This window comes from Thalia democratica, chromosome 1 (genome assembly GCF_965202585.1).
Source record: "Thalia democratica chromosome 1, ktThaDemo2.hap1.1, whole genome shotgun sequence".
Classification (NCBI taxonomy): Eukaryota; Metazoa; Chordata; class Thaliacea; order Salpida; family Salpidae; genus Thalia; species Thalia democratica.
Genome location: NC_139165.1, coordinates 93092413 through 93117035, shown reverse-complemented (window position 1 = coordinate 93117035; position 24623 = coordinate 93092413). Strand labels below are relative to the sequence as shown.

The 24623-nt window shown below is 27.1% G+C and overlaps 1 protein-coding gene across 2 annotated transcripts; it reads left to right on the top strand.

Annotated features, from left to right (window-relative positions):
* Positions 1-1958: 1958 nt before the first annotated feature.
* LOC145842927 (uncharacterized) lies at positions 1959-22833 on the top strand. 2 transcript variants are annotated; one of them, XM_082950410.1, is made up of 19 exons: positions 1959-2138; positions 5672-5751; positions 6067-6186; positions 7049-7184; positions 7757-7936; positions 8309-8415; positions 9157-9367; positions 11414-11551; positions 12646-12740; positions 13344-13504; positions 14011-14140; positions 14878-14984; positions 15269-15429; positions 15768-15978; positions 16573-16736; positions 17386-17467; positions 18196-18354; positions 22079-22185; positions 22570-22833. In XM_082950410.1, the coding sequence occupies exons 1-19, from the start codon at positions 1977-1979 to the stop codon at positions 22633-22635; spliced, it is 2577 nt and encodes an 858-aa protein (XP_082806536.1). In that variant the 5' UTR covers positions 1959-1976; the 3' UTR covers positions 22636-22833. The 2 variants fall into 2 exon arrangements, with proteins under 2 accessions (XP_082806536.1, XP_082806532.1); XM_082950406.1 differs by having other exon boundaries at positions 12643-12740.
* Positions 22834-24623: the final 1790 nt, after the last annotated feature.

The following is a 24623-nucleotide window of genomic DNA, read 5'->3' as shown; positions in this document are numbered from 1 at the left end:
TTGATTTAATTTTCTGTTAGGGCAGTATCATAATATTTTGAATTTTTTTTCACTTCATTGTTATAGATAAAAAAGTATTGTTACTAATTTTATGCATATAACCTTTATGAAATTGTATTTTAGTATATTTTTGAGTTATTAGTAAGTAGTTATTATCTACTTTTCGTTATAAGATAAATAGTGTTATATTATTTAGTAGATTTTACTTTACTGTTGAATTAAAAAAAAAAACTATAATTAAAAATAATAATTTTTTCAAATTGATAACTTTAATAAAGGTTTTAATATGATTCTGGGAGATCACATGCTAACAATTTATGATGTAGGTATTGATAATTTTAGCACTTGTTGTACGGCTAAGATCAAAAATGATAAAAAACTGCAATCAGAAAAGATAGAAAACTGCGTTCATGTATACTCATAAGCCCTCATTTTACACTGGACCAAAGCATTTGGTAAAGAATATGTTCAATCTAATTCCAATGTTATGCAAAACTTGTTAAAAGTACTAAATTATTACTATAATAGAGTTTATGTATACCAGTTTCAAACAAAATATAATAATAAAGTTGTAAAGGTTTCTCTTAGTTAAATAGAGTTTGAGGCAGCTCAACAAAGAATGGAGAAAACGTACTACAATTTAGGGTAGACATAAGACAAGTACTCTACATGTTGACAAGTTTTTTGGTATGGCAAAAATATGAAATCTTTTACTGGCATAATGCATGTTTTTATACTGATAAATTAAGCTCATGTTGTGGTTGTACAAGCAAAAATCATGATTTATGACCAAATAAATGTGGTGCACTCCTTGCCCCTACTTGGTTGCTTGCCATTTTAAATAGTATATACAGTTATTTAACCAAAAATAGTACTGTTTAATAAAGCTGTTTAATTTTCAAAACATACTTCGATTGTGCACATCAATGTTTATATTTTTTTTAAGCTAAATTTTTAAGGGAATATTGGAAAGTAATTTTCTAAATAAAGTATTTTATTTTCTTTATTTGTAACCGAGCTATAAGTTATATTCTGCCTTTTTATAAATTCAAGTTAGATTATTAGATATCTAAGTTAAATAGTTCAATAGGTTTCTTGTAGATTGCTTAATTTAAGTTGGCAAGAAAAGTTCATTAGAGAAATATCTTCTTAGAAAAAGTTTTCAATTTGAAGATTTTTTATTATAATAAGAATTTCTTTGTAGTTTATGTAGCAATATTGCAGGGAATTGTAAAAATTCTATAAAAATACAAATAGCTTTTGCCTTCCAAAATAAGCCTATTGAACTTTAAAAATCGTGGTTGCTATAAGGTCTATAAATTCTGAAAGTTAAAAAGTAGTTTGTTTTCAAAATTGTTTGCAAAATTAGATATATTAATAAAAGGGTCAGAATCGTTTTTTCATTAGTGTAAAAAATAGAAAGAGATATTTTTTTTTCAAAATCTTGAAAACACTGCAAAAAAATATTTTAAGTGAATTTTTTATTTTTTGTATTTGATTGATAAAAATACAACATTTCATTTTTGTGTATGTGAAAATATTATAATTAGAAATACTTGGACATTTTCTTTTACCAATTATCTAGAAATTGTTTCAAATTGATGTTGTTAAGCTTACGTTTTTTTCTGTCACCCAAATATTTAAAACATAATTTTGTCTTCTACTGCTAATATTTTAAATTGATTTATTTTTGTACTAAAAAACTAAATCTAATATAAAGTGTAGTTGTTTTTAATTTAAAACCTTTACACATATCTTATGGCTACAATTTAAGGAATATAGTGATAAAATATATATATTTTTTGTTTTCATTTATAACAAAAGTAAATAACTTCATTTGGAAATGATTCAGAAGTATTGAAGTAATTTATACCTACTAACTGTTTTCATATTTTTATTAAACATAACATAATTTAGCTTTTAAAAAGTCTAATTGTTTTATTTTGTAGAATCTTAATAAACTCGAATTTAATAAAATGGGAAAAACAAGCAGAAAAACAAAGGCAAAGAAGGGCGACTTCAACAAGGTGAAGCTGAAAGCAGGAAAGAAGAAGCCGCTTGCGGACAACATCACGAGAACAAACTTCAAATCACAACAAGTGTTTGTCACCACCCAGTTCAGAAATGATGAAAATCAGGTGGGTAAATTAAATTTTGTTTGAGTAGATATAACTACAATATTTTTTTTTTAATCAGTAAAGAAAATTTAACATGAATTGTGTTTATTTCACTAAGCAGGTTTTAGACTAAGTAATATTTGTTAGCTTTGAACAAAAGTATTTAGTTTTTTAAAATAACCTTATTTATAAAAAAATAAGCTGAAAATTCGGAGATGATGAAAATCAGCTTGAGCCTGCTGATCATGTTTTATAGAGTTAAATCACAATTTTTTTTATATTAAGTAGTCTTTTTAAGAAATAAAATAAGTAAACTTGTAGTCTGGTGTAAAATAACTTAACAGTAAATTTTAATAATAAATTTCATATCTAAGAAAACAAACCTTTTATTACTTTGTTATATAGTGACATTTTTACAATATCTAAATGTAGGTTATAGAAGTTTGAATCTAACAAAGTATTATAAGATAAAATAAAAGCTCAAGATAAGCAGACAAAATGCTTGGAAAACAATTACAAAAGCTATTATCTAATAAGTTGATAGTTGTAAGTTTTTGCTGTAGTCAACAATAAATAGCATGAGCTTACTTTTTAGTTTTTAGTTTAAATGAAAAACAGTGGTCATAGATGGGTCAATACATTTATGTTACAAAAATATGCATAGGCTCTTAAATGAAGTCTCAAAATATAAACTTTTTTCTAGAGTTTTGATATAACCAGCATTGTAAAAGTTTCCTCCACTACTTAATAAATATATCTTTGTACTATTGAAACTTGTTTATTGAAAGTTTTAAATCAAGCAAAAATAGTATCTCCTATTTCTGTTTTATTAGACCTTAATTTTTATACCAACTACCATTAAATAGTTTAAAGTGTTTTTTAACATTTAAAAATTTTAGCAACTGAATAAAAGTTTATGATACAATAATATTAAACAGGGTTGCCACAATTTCAGGAAAAACAGACAAAAGTCAGGAAAGTTGATAAAAACATGGTCTTTGTAAGAAATCTTATCACCACTAAAATTTTATTTTGTTAATGTTTTTTTCTTAAAAAAATTATCTTTTCAATTCATCTTTTTCCAGGGTTTAAATGAAGTTTTGGAATAAAATAAAACATTTCAAGTCTTTGTTTATGTATTTTATAGTTGTTTTTAATTAAGAATTTGATTTAGAAACATCAGGTATTATTTTAAGCTCGATCTGTGGTAGCCCTGTGATTCAAAAACAGTGGTTTTTTGATGAAAAATATTTTTTTCTAACAAAAAATATTTCATATTATAATTTGAAATACTGTTAATCTTCAACTAAATGTTGAAACACTTAATTCACAATTTGATCTTATTTATATAGTTTTTACTAAGCTACAAGATGCTTGTTACACATTTAAAAAATTCAAAATATTTTTTAAGATATAGCCGTCAAAGTCGGAGGCAACAATAAATTCCTTAAAGGAGACTCAAACTAAAACAACAAAAATAGACTATTTTAATAAACATTTATCTTTTCCTACGTTTTTTAAAATAGCTACCTCAAAATTTCAGAAAGTGTTCCTTAATATATTTAGAAAGTTCTGTTGGAAATAATTTTAGAAAATAAAAAAATAAAAAAATTATATAAAATATAAACAAAAAAAAAAAACAGATATTTTTAGCTTTAAAAAATAACAATCAATGCTTTACCACAAAATTTCTAATATATTTTCACTGCAACTCTTCAGAAACTTACTGCATGAAATTGAAATAGAACAATAGCTTTTTAAGTAAAAACAATAACTTTAAAAAAACTACTTAAGTATTTAGATTGCTGTAAAAATCCAATCAACAAAATCAATTAATGTAAAATAGTAATTAACGCAAAAAAACTAACATTTTAAATTACAAAACGAAACAAAATGTTTAACACAAAAAAATACTTTTAAGTAATTAAAATAACCAAAGAAACTTTAAAATAAGTTAACCAAAGAAATCTAAGTTTTTTTTTGTTATAAAATTTATATTTGAAAATTTTTAAAAATTTTGTTCCAAAAGAATTGTATTTTTATTGCAAGGAAAATTTCCTAAAAATTTAAGGTAGTTATCTCAAAAAACGTAGGAGAAAAAATATTTTAAGCAACTTTTAGTTATTCATTGTTTTAGTTTGCGCTTCCCATAAGGAGCCTTTTGTTGCCTCTGACTTTGACGGGCTATATCTTAAAAGTTAATTTGAACTTTTAAAATGCGTTAAAAGCATCTGGTAGCTCAGTAAAAACTATATAAAATTAGATCAAATAAAAAAAGTGTATTATCTCCCTATGCCCTTAACTTAATAACCTTGCAATAATAATAAAAAATAGTTTAAATTTTGTTTTCATCTTTTAATTAAAAAAAAATTTAAGACAAAAATTTCTTATGTCAGATTTTCTAAATATTACATAGAACACTTCCTAGAATTTTAAAGTTTTCAGCTCCAAAAACATAGGAAAGAAAGTTTTCAATAGTTTATATTTGTTTACTACTTATTTATCTCCTCCCACAAGGAACCTAATGTATTCTCTGACTTTAATTAGCTACATTTTAAAAATAAGTTTAATATTTAAAGTATTTGAAAAACAATATACAGATTAGTCATCATAACTTTGCAAAATAAAACAAAGCTGTCAAAAGTGTTTTACCCCTATAGCAAGGGTCGGCAGCCTTTATTAATTTAGGGCCAATTTTGTCAGAAAAAAATGCTCGGGGGCCGCACTATATAGAAAAAAGTTATTGCGGGCCACAGTTTTTATAGAATAATTGCAATAATCAATACAAAATACTTCTTTAAAACAAAAATGTGATAAAATAAGCTTTAGAAAAGCACTAGTAATGAGTTATAGCTTACATAAAAGCCTTATAGTTAGTTTTTACTGCAAAAACTTTTTTTATCTGTTGCTTTATAAAGTATGTTTTTAGGTGAAAAATATCTTGCGGGCCACAAATGTTGGCTTAGATAGCCGCATTTCGCCCGCGGTCCGTAGTTTGCCGACACCTACCCTATAGCCTTAATATTTTTTGTTTTAATTGTTTAGAAAATGAGCTATAGTTATTCTTTGTTTCTTGTGAAATTTATATTGGAATAAATAATTTCATATACACTTTTGGGAGTATATTCATCTTTTAATAGTTGAACATTGTTACACATAGTAGTGGTAACAAACAAGTTATTTTTTTCTGTCTAGCTTATTTTAAAAACATTCACAACTTACATATTTTTTTTCCTTTAAAACTTTTAAGGCTATATGTTTAGTTTTTTTTTTGTTTTGCATTATTTGACACTTATATATTAAAACAGATTGGAGTCTAATAAATATTTTGTTTTAGAACAATTAAACATTTTTCAGAATAGAGTACAAACAAGAAATTTATTTATTAATACTTTTAAAGTCTTTTTTTTTAGTTTACTTAAATAACTGTACACCACGACAGACGGGTAAGAAGTCAGGAAAAAGTCAGGAAAATTCAGGAAGTTTTTCTCAGCTTGATCAGTGGCAACCATGCTTTTTTTTTTGCTTACGTTAATAATTGTGCATCATGACAGACGGGTGTGGTAACAAACAAGAACTTTGTGTCAATTGACGAGCTCATTTCAAAGACGAAGCACCACGCTCCAACACACAGGTGAGGAGAAACTCATAAAAATGGTTTATTACCAATGAAAAATCTGAATAATAAGTAAAAATATAAACACACATGTCTAATACTTTTATTTATGAAATGAGCTACAGTTAAATCAAGTGCCAAGGTACAGCACATACAAGCAAAAAAAATAAAAACAAGAAAAAATTTTGAACAAAGTTGCTTAAAAACCAGAAAACTTAAACTATTTTCACATGTAATGTAACGAAAATTTACACTATTTTTTCAATTTACTTGAAAAGAATTTACAGCATTTTGTCAATGTTGAAATATTTTTTAAGACAGTATTTTCAACAGGTACAACTCGTACAAGCAGTTAAGGGATTACGTTCACACCACTGACAGGAGTTTACTAACACTGTATCCCATCTTGCAGCGAGCCAACAGAGGTATCTCCGATGAAGACGACGAAGTCAGGTGGGTAACCTATATAATAATCACATGATTAGTAGTATTGTTGTTGTCTTTTATGAACTTTGATTTTTTAATAACTTCGGTATTCAATTTTATTTTTTTTGATAACGTTTTATTGTTATAACATGATGATTTAAGGTAAAATGTTATTAATAGTGATCTTTTTGTTATAAATTATTTGCTAACTGTTTTTATGCCAACACTCTTCACTATGTAAAAACTCTTTATTATTTAATTTAAACAAAGTTTATGAAGTAATAATTTGTAATATTGTTGTTTTTGTTGTGTTGTAGTTTTTAAGCGTACAAAGCTAACATGAAATGTTATTGAAAATAAACGTCTTTGGTATGATAAGTATTAAAATAAATTTTTTTAGCAAAATCTATAAAAATTAATTTAATCTATTTGCAATTGTATTTAAAATGATACTGTACTAAGTATGTTATTGTGTCCTTATTTATATTTTATACCTTATATTTTTTGTTTATTTACTCAACAGCTAAATATATTTTTGTTAAACAAATATTTTTGAAATTTATGTTATTCTACTTTAGTTTGTGTAACACTGTCATTTTTTAGTATAAAAAGGTTCAAAAATATTTTTTTAGCTTGTTTCAAAATAAGCAAGAATGTTTGTTAACCTGTTTACACTAGTAATATAAGGTAATTTAAATAGTTACTCTATATTAACTTTAAGTACCTATTGTTTTTATTTTTGTAAAAAAAATTGACTCATTATTAAACATCTTAAGAAAAACAAGCTTATTTTAAAAACATAAATTACTTGAAAAATTCGATAAATAAAAGATCTTGAATTTCAAGATTACATGGTCAAAATTTAAAAGCTTAATTTTACTATGAACAGAAAGATCAGTCTTTCTCTTTTGGAAGAAGTTTTCAAAAAACTACCTTCTAGGGAAATGGAAATAAAATTCAATGAGACTCTCACTTACCTTAACATTTCAATGTGCTCTCCCAGGTGCAAAAAAGACTCTCTGAAAGTTTGTTTATGTTGTAAATAGTCTTACTCCATGTTTAAAAGTGTTTACTAGTGTGCCTACTACACTTAGACTGCTTAAGCTGCTTGAAACTGTATAACTTTATTTCTTCAGCTAGAGACTTCAAACATTTAGCAAGTTGTTTAGTAATTAACCATAGAAAAATGCTCCTAAAAAAAGTATTGAATTTAATCATCATTTAGTACTTATTTGAAACAACATGCATTAGAATTGGTGCTGGCTTACTGCACAACATCAGTATTTTGTACTCACACTTAAAGTAGAATTAGAATTTTTCTATTTGAAACATAATTAATTATTGTGGCGTTGGGCTAGCTGTTTTTGAACTGAAAATTTTGAACAAACAAATCATTGTATTAGAAACAACAGGCGTTAGATTTGGTGCTGGCCATTTTTATCATTCTTTGCATCAAAGCGAACATTTTAACGCTTTTTTGTCTCAAAATAGTTAAAACCAGACATTCATAAAAAATTTATATAATTTAATTGATTTAGTGTTTTTTTATTTTAGTTAAACTTTCCAACAATCAATAAAACATTACTCGAAACAACAGGCATTGGACCTGGTGCTTTCCCACTACACCTCATTAATGGACGAAACTTCGTGCTTCAAAATACTGGAGGAGTTTATCGGCACTATTGAGGACCAGCACAAGTACAGTAGTAAGGCGGGCAGCGATAAAAAAGATGTCATGCTTGACAAGTATCTCACCATGTTCGAAAGGTGTCACAAGGTAAGTGTTTGAAATTATTTATAATAAAATGAATATAGAGAGATGTATTATATTTCTTAGCTGTTAATTCTCAATAATGTTTGTCTTTTAAATTCAAAAAGTCTAAGGACATCATGCTAGACTAACTAATGTTAACTTTTTTTTTATTTTACTGCATTTTTTATCTAGAAATTTAGTATGTAATTTGAAAAAAAAGGAAACTCTTTTTAATGTGCTTTCAACAACTCTTAACAATTTTAATACTAAGTGATTGTTTTTTTTTTATAAATGGCTTTTGACAAACAAGTTTTTACACTGATGCACTTAATGAACTTCACTGTTTTACTTAGCAAGTTTTATTACTTTTATCATATTTCTAAATATTTTCTTCAGGTTCTAGTGGCTTGCACAAAAGGTAGGGAAGATGAAAAAGAAAAACAAGAAAAGTTGATGTTGCATTTCAGAAACCCTTACAGAATTCACCCTAGGCACGAAGTGCAGTTAGTCAATGAAAATAATAATAGTGTATTTAAAATTTCGTGAAGCTTAAGTTTAAGAACAGGACAAGTTGTTCAAATAATTTTAGTTTTAGTTAAGTATGTTATCTGAAGTTAATGAATCGTTTTTAATTTCTGAGAAGTAAATTAATTTGTAAAATAAAAGCTCTAAGACTGCAGTACAAGTATTTAATATAGTAGTTTTACCCAATAAAAACCCATAAAATGTTTCTTTATAGGAAGTGCCTTGACTATCTCAAAAATTTATTTTACAAAACTTAATTCCGCTAATACAAAAGACATTGTTCTAAAATTAGTACATTGTTTGATAAATTTATATTTATAACAACTGTAAATTTTGGTAACAAAACGCTTCATTTATTTTACAAAACTTAATTCCGCTAATACAAAAGACAGTGTTCTAAAATTAGTACATTGTTTGATAAATTTATATTTATAACAACTGTAAATTTTGGTAACAAAACGCTTCATTTATTTTACAAAACTTAATTCCGCTAATACAAAAGACAGTGTTCTAAAATTAGTACATTGTTTGATAAATTTATATTTATAACAACTGTAAATTTTGGTAACAAAACGCTTCAACTGTCAATTTCATGGAAAATTATGTTATTGAATCAAAATTAGTGTTATTCACAAAAAGTGAATGCTCAATTCTGTCTTACTAAACGCATCTAAATGATTAAATAAACAGACATATAAGTAGTATTTAATTTATAACAGACAGATGAACCACAGCAAGTTTGTTGATGACGAGGAGAAGCGTCATATGTGCACCAAATTGTACAAACTACTATTAACAGCGTGGCGGGAAGTAGTGCTGTCGGACCAGCAGCTGTCAGGAAGGTTCACCAGCTCCATAATGCTTCAGTGCGTCAAGATAACCCTGCAGATGGTGCGGGTGCTCACCTTTGACAATCAGGGATACGAAACGGTTTGTTGTGTGTTTGTTTGATAGATGGTTAGTATTTTAAAACTGGCGCTGTTTGATTTTAATTTTTAAATTTTGTTCAAACATAAGTAGTTTGTTTCAGAAGTTTTACATTAATTTTCTTCAAATAAAAGTAAGTATTCACGTTTGACAATCAGGGATACAAAACAGTTCGTTGTGTCTTTGTTTAAAAAATATATTTTTGTCCCTTTTAAGTTTCATTTGAGCAAAATTCATTTTAATGCAAGAACTTTGCACTAGTTAGTTTTATGAAAAGTAGATGCCTTTTTAGATGAATTAAAACAAATTATGTTGGTAATTTTTTTTAAGATTTTTATTTGCCCACGTTTAATAATCAGTTCAGTCATTTGGCGCTGGCTTTCTAAGTTTAAACTGATTAAAGTTTGTACTGTTGCAAAAATACAAAACTAAATACATTAAATTTATTGAAAACCAGGGATTAGACCTGGTTCGTTGTCCCTTTTGTTTGTTTACTCAATAGTTAGTAATTTTCGCAATTGAAAATTTGTTTGTCTGCTTAAGTAAAATCTTGTTAGATAAACACTTGCACTATTTTTCTATATTTTTTTCTTAATGTGAATAGTTTATTGCAGGCACTTGGTTTGGTACGTTTCTGCAAATCTACAGTAACGTATACTTATGTGCAAAAAAACTTTGTTTTATTTCAGCTTAAAAAGACTGTGCTTTCTTAGCTTTAAGTATTCAGTTAAACTTAGTTATGCACTCATGAGAGATAATTTCGACATATATATACTCTCTAGAATTTTTAGTGTCGTAAAGATTAAACGAATTAAATACATCCAAATTGTAACATTTAGGGCGTTAAAGCTTTATTTTGTCAAAAAGCTGCAATGCAAATTTGATTCTAAGAAAACTGTAGCTTCAAAAATCAAAATCATACAATTTTATGTTACAAAAGTTTGCATAACTTGTTGTTACTATTGACTACGTTAAATGTTTGATTTTGAATACAATATAAATGTTTTTAAGATAAATTGTGATTTTTTTATACTTTTTTTAATGAATGTTTTCTGGGTTTACACAAGAGGCAACACATAAAGAGTCATAGGGGATGTGAAGCAAAATAAATTGCCTTGTATACAGTTATCACTCATACTTCAACATTCCATTTTTGATGTATTAAAATAACTGCATATTTTCAAATTAAATTCAATAACATTAGAGGTAGTTTAAGTTGCTGTGTTCCCGCTAGGTCGTTATCACGCGTCATTTTAGATGTTTTAATTTTTGTAGATTCGTAACTTTTTTGAGCTAGCTACGTCTCTGGTTTATTGCAAGAATTTATCACTGAAATTTTTGTATATAAAGAACATTTTATCATAATTTACAATCTGATAATGTTTTTTTGTCTATTTATTTGTTTGACGAAAAGTTAACAACATTAAGAATTGGCATTGTTTGTTTTTGCTTTCTTTGGTTTTAACTCAATGCAATTTAAATTGAGTCAAAAGTTTGAAACCAAAGTTATTGTCTGAATTTATGTTTTCTTTTTTAGATTAATTTTACAGTATGTATACTTTTTTTGTTCGTTTAGACTTATAGTTCGGTAAAATTAAAATTAAGCTTGTTGAACCTATTTAAGCCAAAAATAAAAACAAAAGAAACATTAAAATTAACCTATATGAAAACAAACAGGTTCCTTTTTCCTTAGCAAAGCAACACATAGAATATTTTTATTATGATATATTTGCTCTTTTTTGTTCGTTTAAGAATTCGAAACAAAGCTTGCTGAACACGTTTCAAATTAACGCAGAAACAAATATAGCGTAAGGTTTTATTAACAGATGCATTTATATTGAAGTTTGTCTATGTAATCATAAGTAAGACATAGAGTTTTCAAAGTTATGTTTTTTAAGTTTATTGACAAAAAGAGTAACACTCTTGAAAACGTTTTGAACTTGAATGTGCTTTAAAATTTTGTAAAATTTTTTCAAAGCATCATTCAATTATTCATCTAAGTAATTTTTTGTTATACAAACTAGTAAACAAGTAATTTTTCCTTAACAGATGCACCACATACACACGACTTTTGTTGAGAGTTTTGCCAAAAACTTCTACCAGGACTTCCCGTACAAACCGTTTAGTAATGGCGGGTCGGAAATTCCCAACAAGCGCAGAAGGAAAGACAAGAGCAGCAAAAACGAAGTTTGTGATTTTTATAAAACAATTAAAAAGTTATCACTATTGTAAAGTTTATTACTAATTTTGAATTTAGACCATATTTATCAATTAAGAATAATTTTGAGGTTCTCAATAGATTTTGAATTCTATTAGTTTTATGTGTTGTCTTTATAAAATATATTTGAAAAATAATTTACTAACCATAAATTACTTTTTTAAATTAAAAGAATGATTTAATTCTTTTAGATTTAAAACTGTTTTAAACTAAAAATACATTAGCTTCTTTTGTATACCAGTAAAATTATTTCTTTGTTATGAATTTATATATACATGTAGGATGATTTTTTATTCTTAAATCTAACTAACAAGATTATACTAGAATAGTTATAAAGTTTTCATCAATACAGTTGTGTTAATATAAAACTTTATACAAAACCTTAATATTAAAACTTGCAAAAGTATACATCATCACTATATTTCTGTATATCAACTATTTCTGATTTAAATCAAAGTATTAAAAAAAGTGATTTTTTCATTTTTGATTTATTTATTTAGCTTAATATATAAAGACAAGCTCAAATATTTCTAGAAAGCAAAAACTAAGTCATACTTTTGTTTTTGTACATAAGTATCCATAGTTTTATAACAAGTAACAAGTTTTATAAAACTGACATAATCCAAAATATCATTATTTTTACAAAACTTATTTTAAGCCTTCATCATTGATAGCAAGTAGCTAAACGTAAATATGACTAAACAAATAAATAGTCCCCTAAAATCATTTTGACATAATTTTAGCATTATTGGCCGTTTAAATGTTTTTTAAATTTTCGTAAAATCATTACCGTTGACAATAAATAACAAGCAACAAAAAGCAAATACGATTAAACATAGTAATTTTATAATCTAATCTGTCCCACAAAAGTTTTTTATAAAGGAGTCAAAATAATTTTTTCTACGAAATTTCAGCATTATAGGCCTACGCCTTAAACTTCTACACAATTTTGTAATAGTCATAACCATTTGTAGTAAGTAGCATACATGAAAATATTTTTAATGGATACATGTGCTGCAAATTATTTATTTAAAGTTTATTTTTAACAACAAAAATTCAGCAGTCGGTGGACTTCAAGAGGAAACTGGTGGAGTGCAACTTGGAAATATGCAAACTGTACTTCAAACTCACACAGCACCAAAGCATGCAAACTTACAGGTTAACGAATAATTAAGGTGTAAGATAAACATCAGAGAGAGTTTTAGTGTGTATTTAGAATTAACAAAATGTAACAAGCACGCATGATTTTGTAGTTAAGCCCAGCCAGTTGGATGTCTGTTTTAAAATAGATAAACTTTGAAAACTGCTCGATTTCATACGTTGATCAAACAACTGAACATAAACTTTTAAACATTTAAATTAAAAGTTGCTACTAGAGCTCGAAACAAAGCTGTCAAATTCAACAACAAACCATATTGAAATTTGATCTGCATTTAACAGTTTGTTTGAAAACTTTGAAACAGGCAAAATAACTTGTAGTAAGACGGTGGAAATGTGCGAGTGCATTGTTGTTTTTTTTAAACTAACAAAAAGTGTAAAACATGAACTTTTATTTTGTGGGTCAGTGCTTAGGCAGTCGGTTGTCTGTTGTACTTCTAAAACAGAAAGACTTTTAAAAACTGCTCGATTTCGTACTTCGATAAAAACCGAACCTAAACATTTAAGCGCTTCAGTTTGAAATTGCTACTAGATCTCAAATCAAAGCTGTCTGATGAAACAACAATCAAATAAAATTTTATATTAAAAAATTTTTGAATACAGGCACAACAACATGAGCAAGATGTTGGATATGTGCGATTACGTTGTCGACATCGTGACAAAGAGACCGATGGCGCAACTGGTAAGCAAGGGCGAAGACGGAAGGAGTTTGCTGAACGAGTGTTTGGAGTGCTTGGACCAACTGGTCAGGCTGAAAGATCCAGGTACTTATTATTTTGATGAGTTTGTTTTTCTATTTATTTGTCTGTAGCCTTTTTCAAAACTATTTATTTATTGATGAACTTGTTAGTGGCTCAAGTATTTTTTTTTTTTAATTATCGTAAAATATGTTGGAGTGCTTGGGCCAACTGGCCAGACTCAAGGACCCAGGTACAGTTTATTTGTATTAAAAAAGAGGATTTATGGATGATTGAAGGTTACCGAACTCTTTGAAACTAGCTTACTTTATTTAAAACTGCTAGTTGTATATTCAAATTTAGTAGTGTATAATTTAGAAGCTTATAGAATAAAAGGACTTAAAAAATAAAGTTTTGTGCATAAATCTCAATAATGCTAAGTTGTAGGAGCAGGTTTTGAATTTTTTCATACATAAGTATTATAAAATGATAGTTGTTAAAAATTTTAAAAGGCTTAGAGTTAAAAAAATCAGGCCTATATGTATCAATCAAAATTACTCGTTTAACTGTTTATTGAAAATCACCCATAACAGAAACATCAAATGAGATTGGTCAGTCGATGATGCGGATGTACAGGAGACACTGCAACAACGAAAACGGTTTGCATTTCATCGAGTTCGTCAAAAACGCCTACGAAAACGAATACATTTCCACCAAATATGGGTTTGTTTTAATGTGATTTTATTAAACTAAATAATATATATATATATATATATATAATTTATTCAAATGGCGATTTTAAAAATTCTGGAACATATGTTTCACAAAGCTTTAATTTTTCATAAAGCTTTGATCATCAGCCAGTTAAATTCAAAATACAAAGCACTGTACTAAACAAGGATACAAAAGTTATGCAAAAAAACAAAAAACAGTATGACGTAATACTGTTTTGTTTTTTTGCATAACTTTTGTATCCTTGTTTAGTACAGTGCTTTGTATTTTGAATTTAACTGGCTGATGATCAAAGCTTTATGAAAAATTAAAGCTTTGTGAAACATATGTTCCAGAATTTTTAAAATCGCCATTTGAATAAATTATTTAAAAGCCCTTCAAGTGGGCTCAGTTGAAAGTGTTTACGTTTAAACATTAACCTTATTTTATATATATATATATATATATGTGCATATAAAAACACATTTTAGATTTTTAAATTTATTCTGTACCGTGTTTAAAAATCGATCATTTACATTTATTCTTTCTATGTCAAAGATGCTAAATAATTTTTTCTAATGGAAGCTATCATGAACTTGAACTTAAGTTTTTTATTCTCAACTCATTAGTTACATACATGGTTGTACTCGAAAATAATTCTCAACCCTTAATCATAAGAAAATCATCTGTTTTGTACGACACAGATCAAATACACTTAATAAAATGTTGAAATAGTATTATTTTTTCAGCGATGATTGTGAAATAAAGAGGTTTTTGGGAAATGTCTTGCAAGATCTGATCGACGACATAAGGACCATGAAAGAAGTCAACTGCGAAGGCTGCATCTTCAAAAAATGTTAGTTTTCACTCAGATTCATTTGAATAAAGTTAAGATGATTTGTAGATGAAAAAATGAATCTGTTTACTATTTCTTTATTCTTTTTATTGATTAATACAATTAATTGTTCATTTAACATAACTGAAAAATCTAAAAAACTCAAAACACATAAAGTGCAATTTGTAGATAAAGAAATATTTTAATTCAGTTAAACTACATTTGTGTTTTTAAAATTATATAATTGATAAGTTATCTGTTTTTGTTAAAAAATGTATAGAAACTAAAAATTAATTCTAAAACAGTGGAAAACCACAGCTTCTACAAGAAGTTCCAGTGCAAACTGGCCATACTGAAGAAAGCGCACGTGACCAGAGAAAAAGCTTATGACGTCACAATAGGCGGTAAAATGGAAAACCTGGTCGGAATGCTGTCGTCCGGGTTTCGCTGCCCTCAGATGTTTTTGGTTGGTTGACTCTAATGACAATTCGAATAGTTATAATCTGTTGAATACATCTTAGTTTCTAATTTAAATAATATCTAAATGTGTTAAGAAACTTTTGCTACTTATTTTAAGCTTTGTAAGCAATACTCAAAAGTAAAATTGTATGCTTTATTCTAACCATTTAAATATTTTACTTTTTAAATACATTTTTAAGGCATCTAATATAAAAGTTTATTTACAAAGAATAGTTTCTGTTTTAAAAGCACTCTATATCTTTCATGTTTAATAAAAATTTCACCCTAAATGTTAAAGCTAACTGAAATTACAAAAAAAATTACGTATAAAATTGATATTTTCAGTGGGAGTTACTGGAGTGCACGTTATCCCACCTGCACGAGCTGCCATTCTCGCTGGCAGCCAAGTTGTACGAGTACTCCCCCTCTCACAAGCACGGGTTCCACATAAAAGACACGATCATCGACATACTGAAGAGGAACGTGCTGAACAATGCGAACGCGTCGGTTGAAAGCAAGCACAACGTCGTGTTGTACATACTCATGGTTGTACACGGTTTGTTTTGTTTATGAGTTTTTTTTTATTATTTAGATTTGTTTTTTTATTTTATTGTTATTTATATTTTTTGTATTTGTATTGTTTGATTCTAATTCGGTTTGTACATCTATAATCTATATGGTTGAAATGTTATACAATAATAAATTACATGGTTTACAAATAGTTTCTTTAAATAATTTATGTTTTCAAAGCACAACGTTGTATTGTACATACTCATGGTCATACATGTGTTTGTTTATAACTTTTGTAATATTTAGATTAATTTTGGTATGCAATCTGTCTTGGTAACAAGAACATTTATGTTTAAAACTTTACAATTAGATATTTATAGATTTTTTTTCAAATGGCAACTCATAGTTTTTCATAGTTATTTTTTACTATTAATTCCTTGAAGAAAATCAAAAAACTAAAGTTTACAATGAAGTCATGCGAAAATGTTTAATTTGAGCCATGCATTTATTTCAAATTTTTTTAACTAAACTTGTAGTTTAAACACAGCCACCAACGTAGATTCGTACGAGATATAGTAAATACCTTGATTACAGCAAATAAAGTTTGCAAAAGTTACAAATAACTTTATATTATTTACAGCCGGCAACTTGGATTCATACAAGAACAAGTCGACGTTCACCAACGACGAACTGTTGTTAGTTGATGAAAATTGCAGTAACGCGCTCACACTGTGGAGTCAGATTGAAGATGGCCAGCTGAGTGAAAGATTCCAGCTTCATCTGGATCAGTTCTACCTGCTCCTTGTTAGTTTGTTTGTTAAATTATGGATTTCTAAAAAATGTAAATTACTACAAAATGACTATGTAGATACCATTCATTACCTATATTAATTTCTAATATACGATAAACTTCTTTAAGTAGTAATTTGTGCATTGGTTAAAATTTTTATTTGTTTATGTATTTCTTAAAATTAGTTTAAAAAATAAAGTATGTAAACATCATTCATAACCAATAACAATTACTGAAGTAGGATCAATTATTTTAAAGTTGTTTGTTTGTGAACTAAAAAAGTTTTTTCCAACTAAAAAAAATAATGTACTTCTACTTGTAACAAGAAATTATAACTTAAGTTTTACAAAACTAATGTTTTACTTATGCATAATTTTAATTTAAATAAGAAGTGGTCAAACTGTTTATTAAACTAAAATTTACAGTTTTGTTCAAAGTTTTTTTAAATTAAGTAATATATTACTATCAAAAAATTAAAGTATTAGTTTTAATAAAATATAACTCTGTAATTATTTAGCTAACATTAGTTGGAATGCTATATATTTGCTTTTTATAATAAATAAAAAAACATTCACAACATTTAATAATGTCACATTAGGACCATTAGTACAATAGTTAAAATATCTTAATAATTTTATTTTGATGAATTATTCTATCATTCAGGAAAAATTCAACTTTCCAATATCTTCATGGATCGGATATTTTAGAATTTATGAATTTGCTAACAAAAACGGAATTAATATAAGTAAGTTCGTTATAATGGTGATTGTAAGTAAATAAAAGGAAATACTTTATTCGCATTAAGTAGTTTTAATTGAGAATAATATTATGTATGTCAGGATGTAGACAACTGATTAAATTTTTATTTTCTTCAAAACTGAAAAAACGGAAAATATTAATAAAACTCCGACCAAAGTATAGATATTGAATAAATAAAACATAAAGAAGTACATATAAAATAAGAAATAGTGTATGAAAACAATATTATTCAATTTAATTGTAGCTTTGAACATTAATATGATCTTCTCTAATTGCATATGAAAGTCGAGGCTTTGGCTCTGATTACTTATGACTACTTTTTACTTTGTTGAATAAAGAAATATTAATTTAAAAGTTATTGATTTATATTGTTATAATAAAATTATTTTTACTTTATGAGTACTCGAATTTTACTATAAAGCTTAAAATTCCTAATGTAAACTTATTCAAAATAAAAAATGCTTTCATTTGATAAATTGAGTTTTCACTAAGATGACATAAAATCTTTTACTTGCTAAAAAGTTTCTATATAAACTAAGAATTGTAGGTTGCACTCAAGTATTTATATAAATATTTTACCATTATAGTTCGAACGTACTGAAGCTTATTGGTGATAAAATTCAATAACTCGCTTTTCGCAAATAGTTTGGTTAAATTCATAATGTTACAAAAAATCATTATTATCAGTAGTTTTGAAATTTGAAATAAACACAGAAACGCCAGAACTGAACGGAAACGTGGGCATGTTAGTGGCGCGAGCGACAAGGAAAAGTTTCGAAGACAAGCTGGAGTCGAGCTTGCTGCTTGTATGCGGGGACGTGTTTCGCATAAGAGAAGTGAAGAAAGCGTGTCTGCAGTACCTCGTTGATAATGGTTGGTTACAAATAGTTTGTTGGTAGTACTTTTGTTGCAGTTTATGAAAGTATCTAAGATTTTGTAGCAGTACCTGGTTGATAATGGTCGGTTTTCACAAATAGTTTGTTGGTAGTACTTTTGTTGCAGTTTATGAAAGTATCTAAGATTTTGTAGCAGTTCCTGGTTGATAATGGTCGGTTTTTACAAATAGTTTGTTGGTTGTACTTTTGTTGCAGTTTATGAAAGTATCTAAGATTTTGTAGCAGTACCTGGTTTATAATGGTCGGTTTTTACAAATAGTTTGTTGGTAGTACTTTTGTTGCAGTTTATGAAAATGTCTAAGATTTTGTAGCAGTACCTGGTTTATAATGGTCGGTTTTTACAAATAGTTTGTTGGTAGTACTTTTGTTGCAGTTTATGAAAGTATCTAAGATTTTGTAGCAGTACCTGGTTGATAATGGTCGGTTTTTACAAATAGTATGTTGGTAGTACTTTTGTTGCAGTTTATGAAAGTATCTAAGATTTTGTAGCAGTACCTGGTTGATAATGGTCAGTTTTTACAAATAGTTTGTTGGTAGTACTTTTGCTGCAGTTTATGAAAGTATCTAAGATTTTGTAGCAGTACCTGGTTGATAATGGTCGGTTTTTACAAATAATTTGTTGGTAGTACTTTTGTTGCATTTTATGAAAGTATCTAAGATTTTGTAGCAGTACCTGGTTGATAATGGTCGGTTTTTACAAATAATTTGTTGGTAGTACTTTTGTTGCAGTTTATGAAAGTATCTAAGATTTTGTAGCAGTATCTGGTTGATAATGGTCGGTTTTTACAAATAGTTTGTTGGTAGTACTTTTGTTGCAGTTTATCTAAGATTTTGTAGCAGTACCTGGTTGATAATGGTCGGTTTTTACAAATAGTTTGTTGGTAGTACTTTTGTTGCAGTTTATGAAAGTATCTAAGATTTTGTAGCAGTACCTGGTTGATAATGGTCAGTTTTTACAAATAGTTTGTTGGTAGTACTTTTGTTGCAGTTTATGAAAGTATCTAAGATTTTGTAGCAGTACCTGGTTGATAATGGTCGGTTTTTACAAATAGTTTGTTGGTAGTACTTTTGTTGCAGTTTATGAAAGTATCTAAGATTTTGTAGCAGTACCTGGTTGATAATGGTCGGTTTTTACAAATAGTTTGTTGGTAGTACTTTTGTTGCAGTTTATGAAAGTATCTAAGATTTTGTAGCAGTACCTGGTTGATAATGGTCGGTTTTCACAAATAGTTTGTTGGTAGTACTTTTGTTGCAGTTTATGAAAGTATCTAAGATTTTGTAGCAGTACCTGGTTGATAATGGTCGGTTTTTACAAATAATTTGTTGGTAGTACTTTTGTTGCATTTTATGAAAGTATCTAAGATTTTGTAGCAGTACCTGGTTGATAATGGTCGGTTTTTACAAATAATTTGTTGGTAGTACTTTTGTTGCAGTTTATGAAAGTATCTAAGATTTTGTAGCAGTATCTGGTTGATAATGGTCGGTTTTTACAAATAGTTTGTTGGTAGTACTTTTGTTGCAGTTTATCTAAGATTTTGTAGCAGTACCTGGTTGATAATGGTCGGTTTTTACAAATAGTTTGTTGGTAGTACTTTTGTTGCAGTTTATGAAAGTATCTAAGATTTTGTAGCAGTACCTGGTTGATAATGGTCAGTTTTTACAAATAGTTTGTTGGTAGTACTTTTGTTGCAGTTTATGAAAGTATCTAAGATTTTGTAGCAGTACCTGGTTGATAATGGTCGGTTTTTACAAATAGTTTGTTGGTAGTACTTTTGCTGCAGTTTATGAAAGTATCTAAGATTTTGTAGCAGTACCTGATTGATAATGGTCGGTTTTTACAAATAATTTGTTGGTAGTACTTTTGTTGCAGTTTATGAAAGTATCTAAGATTTTGTAGCAGTACCTGGTCAATAATGGTCGGTTTTTACAAATAGTTTATTGGTTGTACTTTTGTTGCAGTTTATCTAAGATTTTGTAGCAGTACCTGGTTGATAATGGTCGGTTTTTACAAATAGTTTGTTGGTAGTACTTTTGTTGCAGTTTATGAAAGTATCTAAGATTTTGTAGCAGTACCTGGTTGATAATGGTTGGTTTTTACAAATAGTTTGTTGGTAGTACTTTTGTTGCAGTTTATGAAAGTATCTAAGATTTTGTAGCAGTACCTGATTGATAATGGTCGGTTTTTACAAATAATTTGTTGGTAGTACTTTTGTTGCAGTTTATGAAAGTATCTAAGATTTTGTAGCAGTACCTGGTCAATAATGGTCGGTTTTTACAAATAGTTTATTGGTTGTACTTTTGTTGCAGTTTATCTAAGATTTTGTAGCAGTACCTGGTTGATAATGGTCGGTTTTTACAAATAGTTTGTTGGTAGTACTTTTGTTGCAGTTTATGAAAGTATCTAAGATTTTGTAGCAGTACCTGGTTGATAATGGTCAGTTTTTACAAATAGTTTGTTGGTAGTACTTTTGTTGCAGTTTATGAAAGTATCTAAGATTTTGTAGCAGTACCTGGTTGATAATGGTCGGTTTTTACAAATAGTTTGTTGGTAGTACTTTTGTTGCAGTTTATGAAAGTATCTAAGATTTTGTAGCAGTACCTGGTTGATAATGGTCGGTTTTTACAAATAGTTTGTTGGTAGTACTTTTGTTGCATTTTATGAAAGTATCTAAGATTTTGTAGCAGTACCTGGTTGATAATGGTCGGTTTTTACAAATAGTTTGTTGGTAGTACTTTTGTTGCAGTTTATGAAAATGTCTAAGATTTTGTAGCAGTACCTGGTTGATAATGGTCAGTTTTTACAAATAGTTTGTTGGTAGTACTTTTGTTGCAGTTTATGAAAGTATCTAAGATTTTGTAGCAGTACCTGGTTGATAATGGTCGGTTTTTACAAATAGTTTGTTGGTAGTACTTTTGTTGCAGTTTATGAAAGTATCTAAGATTTTGTAGCAGTACCTGGTTGATAATGGTCGGTTTTTACAAATAGTTTGTTGGTAGTACTTTTGTTGCAGTTTATGAAAGTATCTAAGATTTTGTAGCAGTACCTGGTTGATAATGGTCGGTTTTTACAAATGCTTTGTTGGTACTTAAGAGTTTTTGTTGCAGCATATGATAATATTTTAAATTATAATGGTTTTTAATTAAGAGAGTCACTCCGAATCTTAGTTTTACGATACAGATTCGAGAAACATTTTAAAGCTATTCAGATGTTTGGCTGATACTAAATGTATAAACGTGATAAGTCTCTTATATTAGATATTCCGCGACTTGATATTGTTATAAATATTTATGAAAAGAATATTTTATTTGTTTAAAACTTAAGATGTTTTAACAAACTCAAATAGTAATTGTCATCAAAAAAAATAAATTAATGGCATCTATTTCATAATAGATCTCAGCACAAACCTTGAAATACTGCAAAAGTTTTATCAAGTTTAGACTAAAAGTATACTTAACCAAGTCCGATATTTCCCTAAAATTTTCTGAGTCAGCAAGTATTTTATAACATTTTTTTATCATCCTTATCCCTGATCCACCTTACCCGAACGGGTTCAAAATAAATCAAAAAATAAATTTCTATTAAATGAAATTAAAATGAAAATAGTTTTAATTTTTGCTGACTCATCAAATGTTAGGGGAAACAACTTAAAGTTTCAAAAAAGACTCTTAACCAACAATATACCAACATTGTTTATTTTCAGGTGACTACCTACCAACGCTTGTTGATATGTGGAAGAGCGAACTGTTTTGTGGTCATCTCAGCAAGACTGCTGACTCTCTGTTGGCAAGATTGAACAAGAGGCTACACGTTAGTTGCTGTTTTTTGTTTAATTTATACGGTATTGAACGTAATAACTAAGTGCTTGAATGATTTTTATATTGTTTCTAATTTATTATTTTTTCAATAAGTTCTTTTTTTTTGCTATAGTTGTTTATAAGCTTTTTAATACTTTTTTTAAGTACTTAACTTTAGAAGGATTTTAATTTTAAAACGACTTTGCCGTTAAACTATGATTTCTGTTATAGTGTTGTTAGTTTTTTTGATTTAAATTATTCTATTGTTTCTAAAATGTTAGCTGAATAAATGAATAAAAATTGAACTGGCCTAATTCAAAAACTACGAACATAATTTAATCCAAGTTGAGTTTGTTCATTAATATTGAAAATTTATTAAACTATATATTAATTCCAGGAAAATGAAAATAGCATGAGTCGAAAGAAGTACACAGAAATATTGAGAGCTCTGATCAAACAGTGAATTTTGTAATAATAAGCATATTAAACTTTTGTTAATATTACAACTTGTATATTTCTAGCTAATTTTTTGTTTTATTTCAAATGTTTTAGGTATTTTAACTATGTTTTTAAATTAATGCTTTTAACTTTCACTTAAAAATGTTATCGATTTTAAAGGATTATTGTGTTAGTAGAACAGTTCTAACTAGGATGTTATTATATAGGATATTTTTAGACAATTTTTTTTTTGTTGTGAGTATTAAAATGTACACAATTGCATTTTTTATTAAAATATTCTTTATGTTTGATTTGCTGTTTTGTCTATGCTAATTATCTTACAAATCTTATTGTAAAGTTTACAAATAAGATTTTTTATTATTTTTTAATAAATGATGAATTTAAAAAAATAGAACAAATATTTATATATTTTGTTGTGTTAAAAATTTTGAGAATTTTTTCGCGAGTTACCTTTCATTTTTTAAACGAAAACATATCAATTAATAGTGTAACACCTATTTAAAAATTTCGTTAAATAAAAATCTCCAATATATTGCTGTTGCTAGTTTAATAAAATAATTTTCAATTTTCTTTACAATTTATGGTGAGTTTTTTTGGAAACATTTTTTGTTTCTAAACATTTGTCACATAAACCTTCGAAGTTGAAATTCCCCTAAATCATTTAATTAAGTCATATTTAAAAGAAGTGTAATACTTTATATAGGGTTAAGTAGTTTTTCTTTAAATAGATAATAAATAGTACTGTGTTAAACTTAAATCTCTATTTTATAACTATTTTAACAGAAAAATATTTAATTTGCATAACCAGTTTTCCTTTTAAAATTAAATGTTTATAATCTTTTCACTGTAACTTTTCTCCTATACAATATTAAGCTTATTTCAAATTATATCTGGAAAATAACTAATAAGATCTGTTATTACAGTAAAAATTTTTACACTAACTGTATCTTAACTTTTAACAAAATTTTTGATTGAATTTTTATAGTATTAAGTTGATATTTGTTAAAAAATTAAAGGAATAGCGAAATCCTGTGCATTAAATAAATATTGTTTGGTTAGTTTAAACTTTAGTTAACTTTTGTTTAAGTATATTTTTTTCTAAACTAGCTATGTTAAAGTTTGGGCTCATATTATTTAAGGTTCGAGTTAGGTTTTTATAGTTATAATTCAAAGATTTAACACTTTAAATAAAAGCATAGTTTTAATGTCTTTTTTTTTTGTACCATAAGCCTAAATAAGTATATACCATTCTCAGAAAAATTCCAATTTTGCTCGATTTTCGTTTTTTAGATATACAGCTTTTTATGCAAAAAAAAAATTCTAATAGTTTTTGTTTTTAAAAGACTTGTATAATTCTGTTTAATGATGTTGTGATATATTTTTTCCAGTTTATTATTGTTTTTAAAATGTATGTCCCGTACAAGTTTTACCTAAATTTTTAGCAAAGCTACTAGAGGGATTTCTTGCTTAAGTGCTAGAGTTTAGGTAAAACTTGTATGAGTCATATATTTTAAAAACAATAATAAACGGGGAAAAATATCACAACATCATAAAAAATAACTACACAAGTCTGTTAAAAATAAAACTTATTGTAAATTTTTTATTTTTGCATAAAAGCTGTATATCTATAAAACGAAACTCGTACAAAATTTGAATTTTTCTGAAAAATTTATTCAGGTTATGGTATAAAAAAATTAAAAAAAAAAAAAACTAAATCATCATTAAAATTATTTAAATAAATGAGTTTTGAAAAATACTAAAAAAAAAAATTTTTTGGAGAAAAGCTTGTATAAATAAAAAAAAAGAAAATAAATCAAAACTTTTAAAGGGGCCCCACTCAAAATGTCAAACCCTAATCCGATGGACTTTGTTTTAAATTAAAGACAAAGGACCGTTCTCTAGATTAAAACAAAGTTTTTAACTAGCTTTTAAGTTAAGGAAAATAAATATGTCTAAAGTTTGGAAATTTTTATAAAATTCCTAAAAACGCTG

Excerpts from the sequence above, each read along its gene's own strand:
- LOC145842927 (XM_082950406.1), top strand. The coding sequence starts at position 1,977 with ATGGGAAAAACAAGCAGAAAAACAAAGGCAAAGAAGGGCGACTTCAAC. Across the intron at positions 2,139-5,671 it reads TCAGAAATGATGAAAATCAG|ACGGGTGTGGTAACAAACAA; the intron begins GTGGGTAAATTA and ends GCATCATGACAG. Across the intron at positions 14,141-14,877 it reads TACATTTCCACCAAATATGG|CGATGATTGTGAAATAAAGA; the intron begins GTTTGTTTTAAT and ends TTATTTTTTCAG.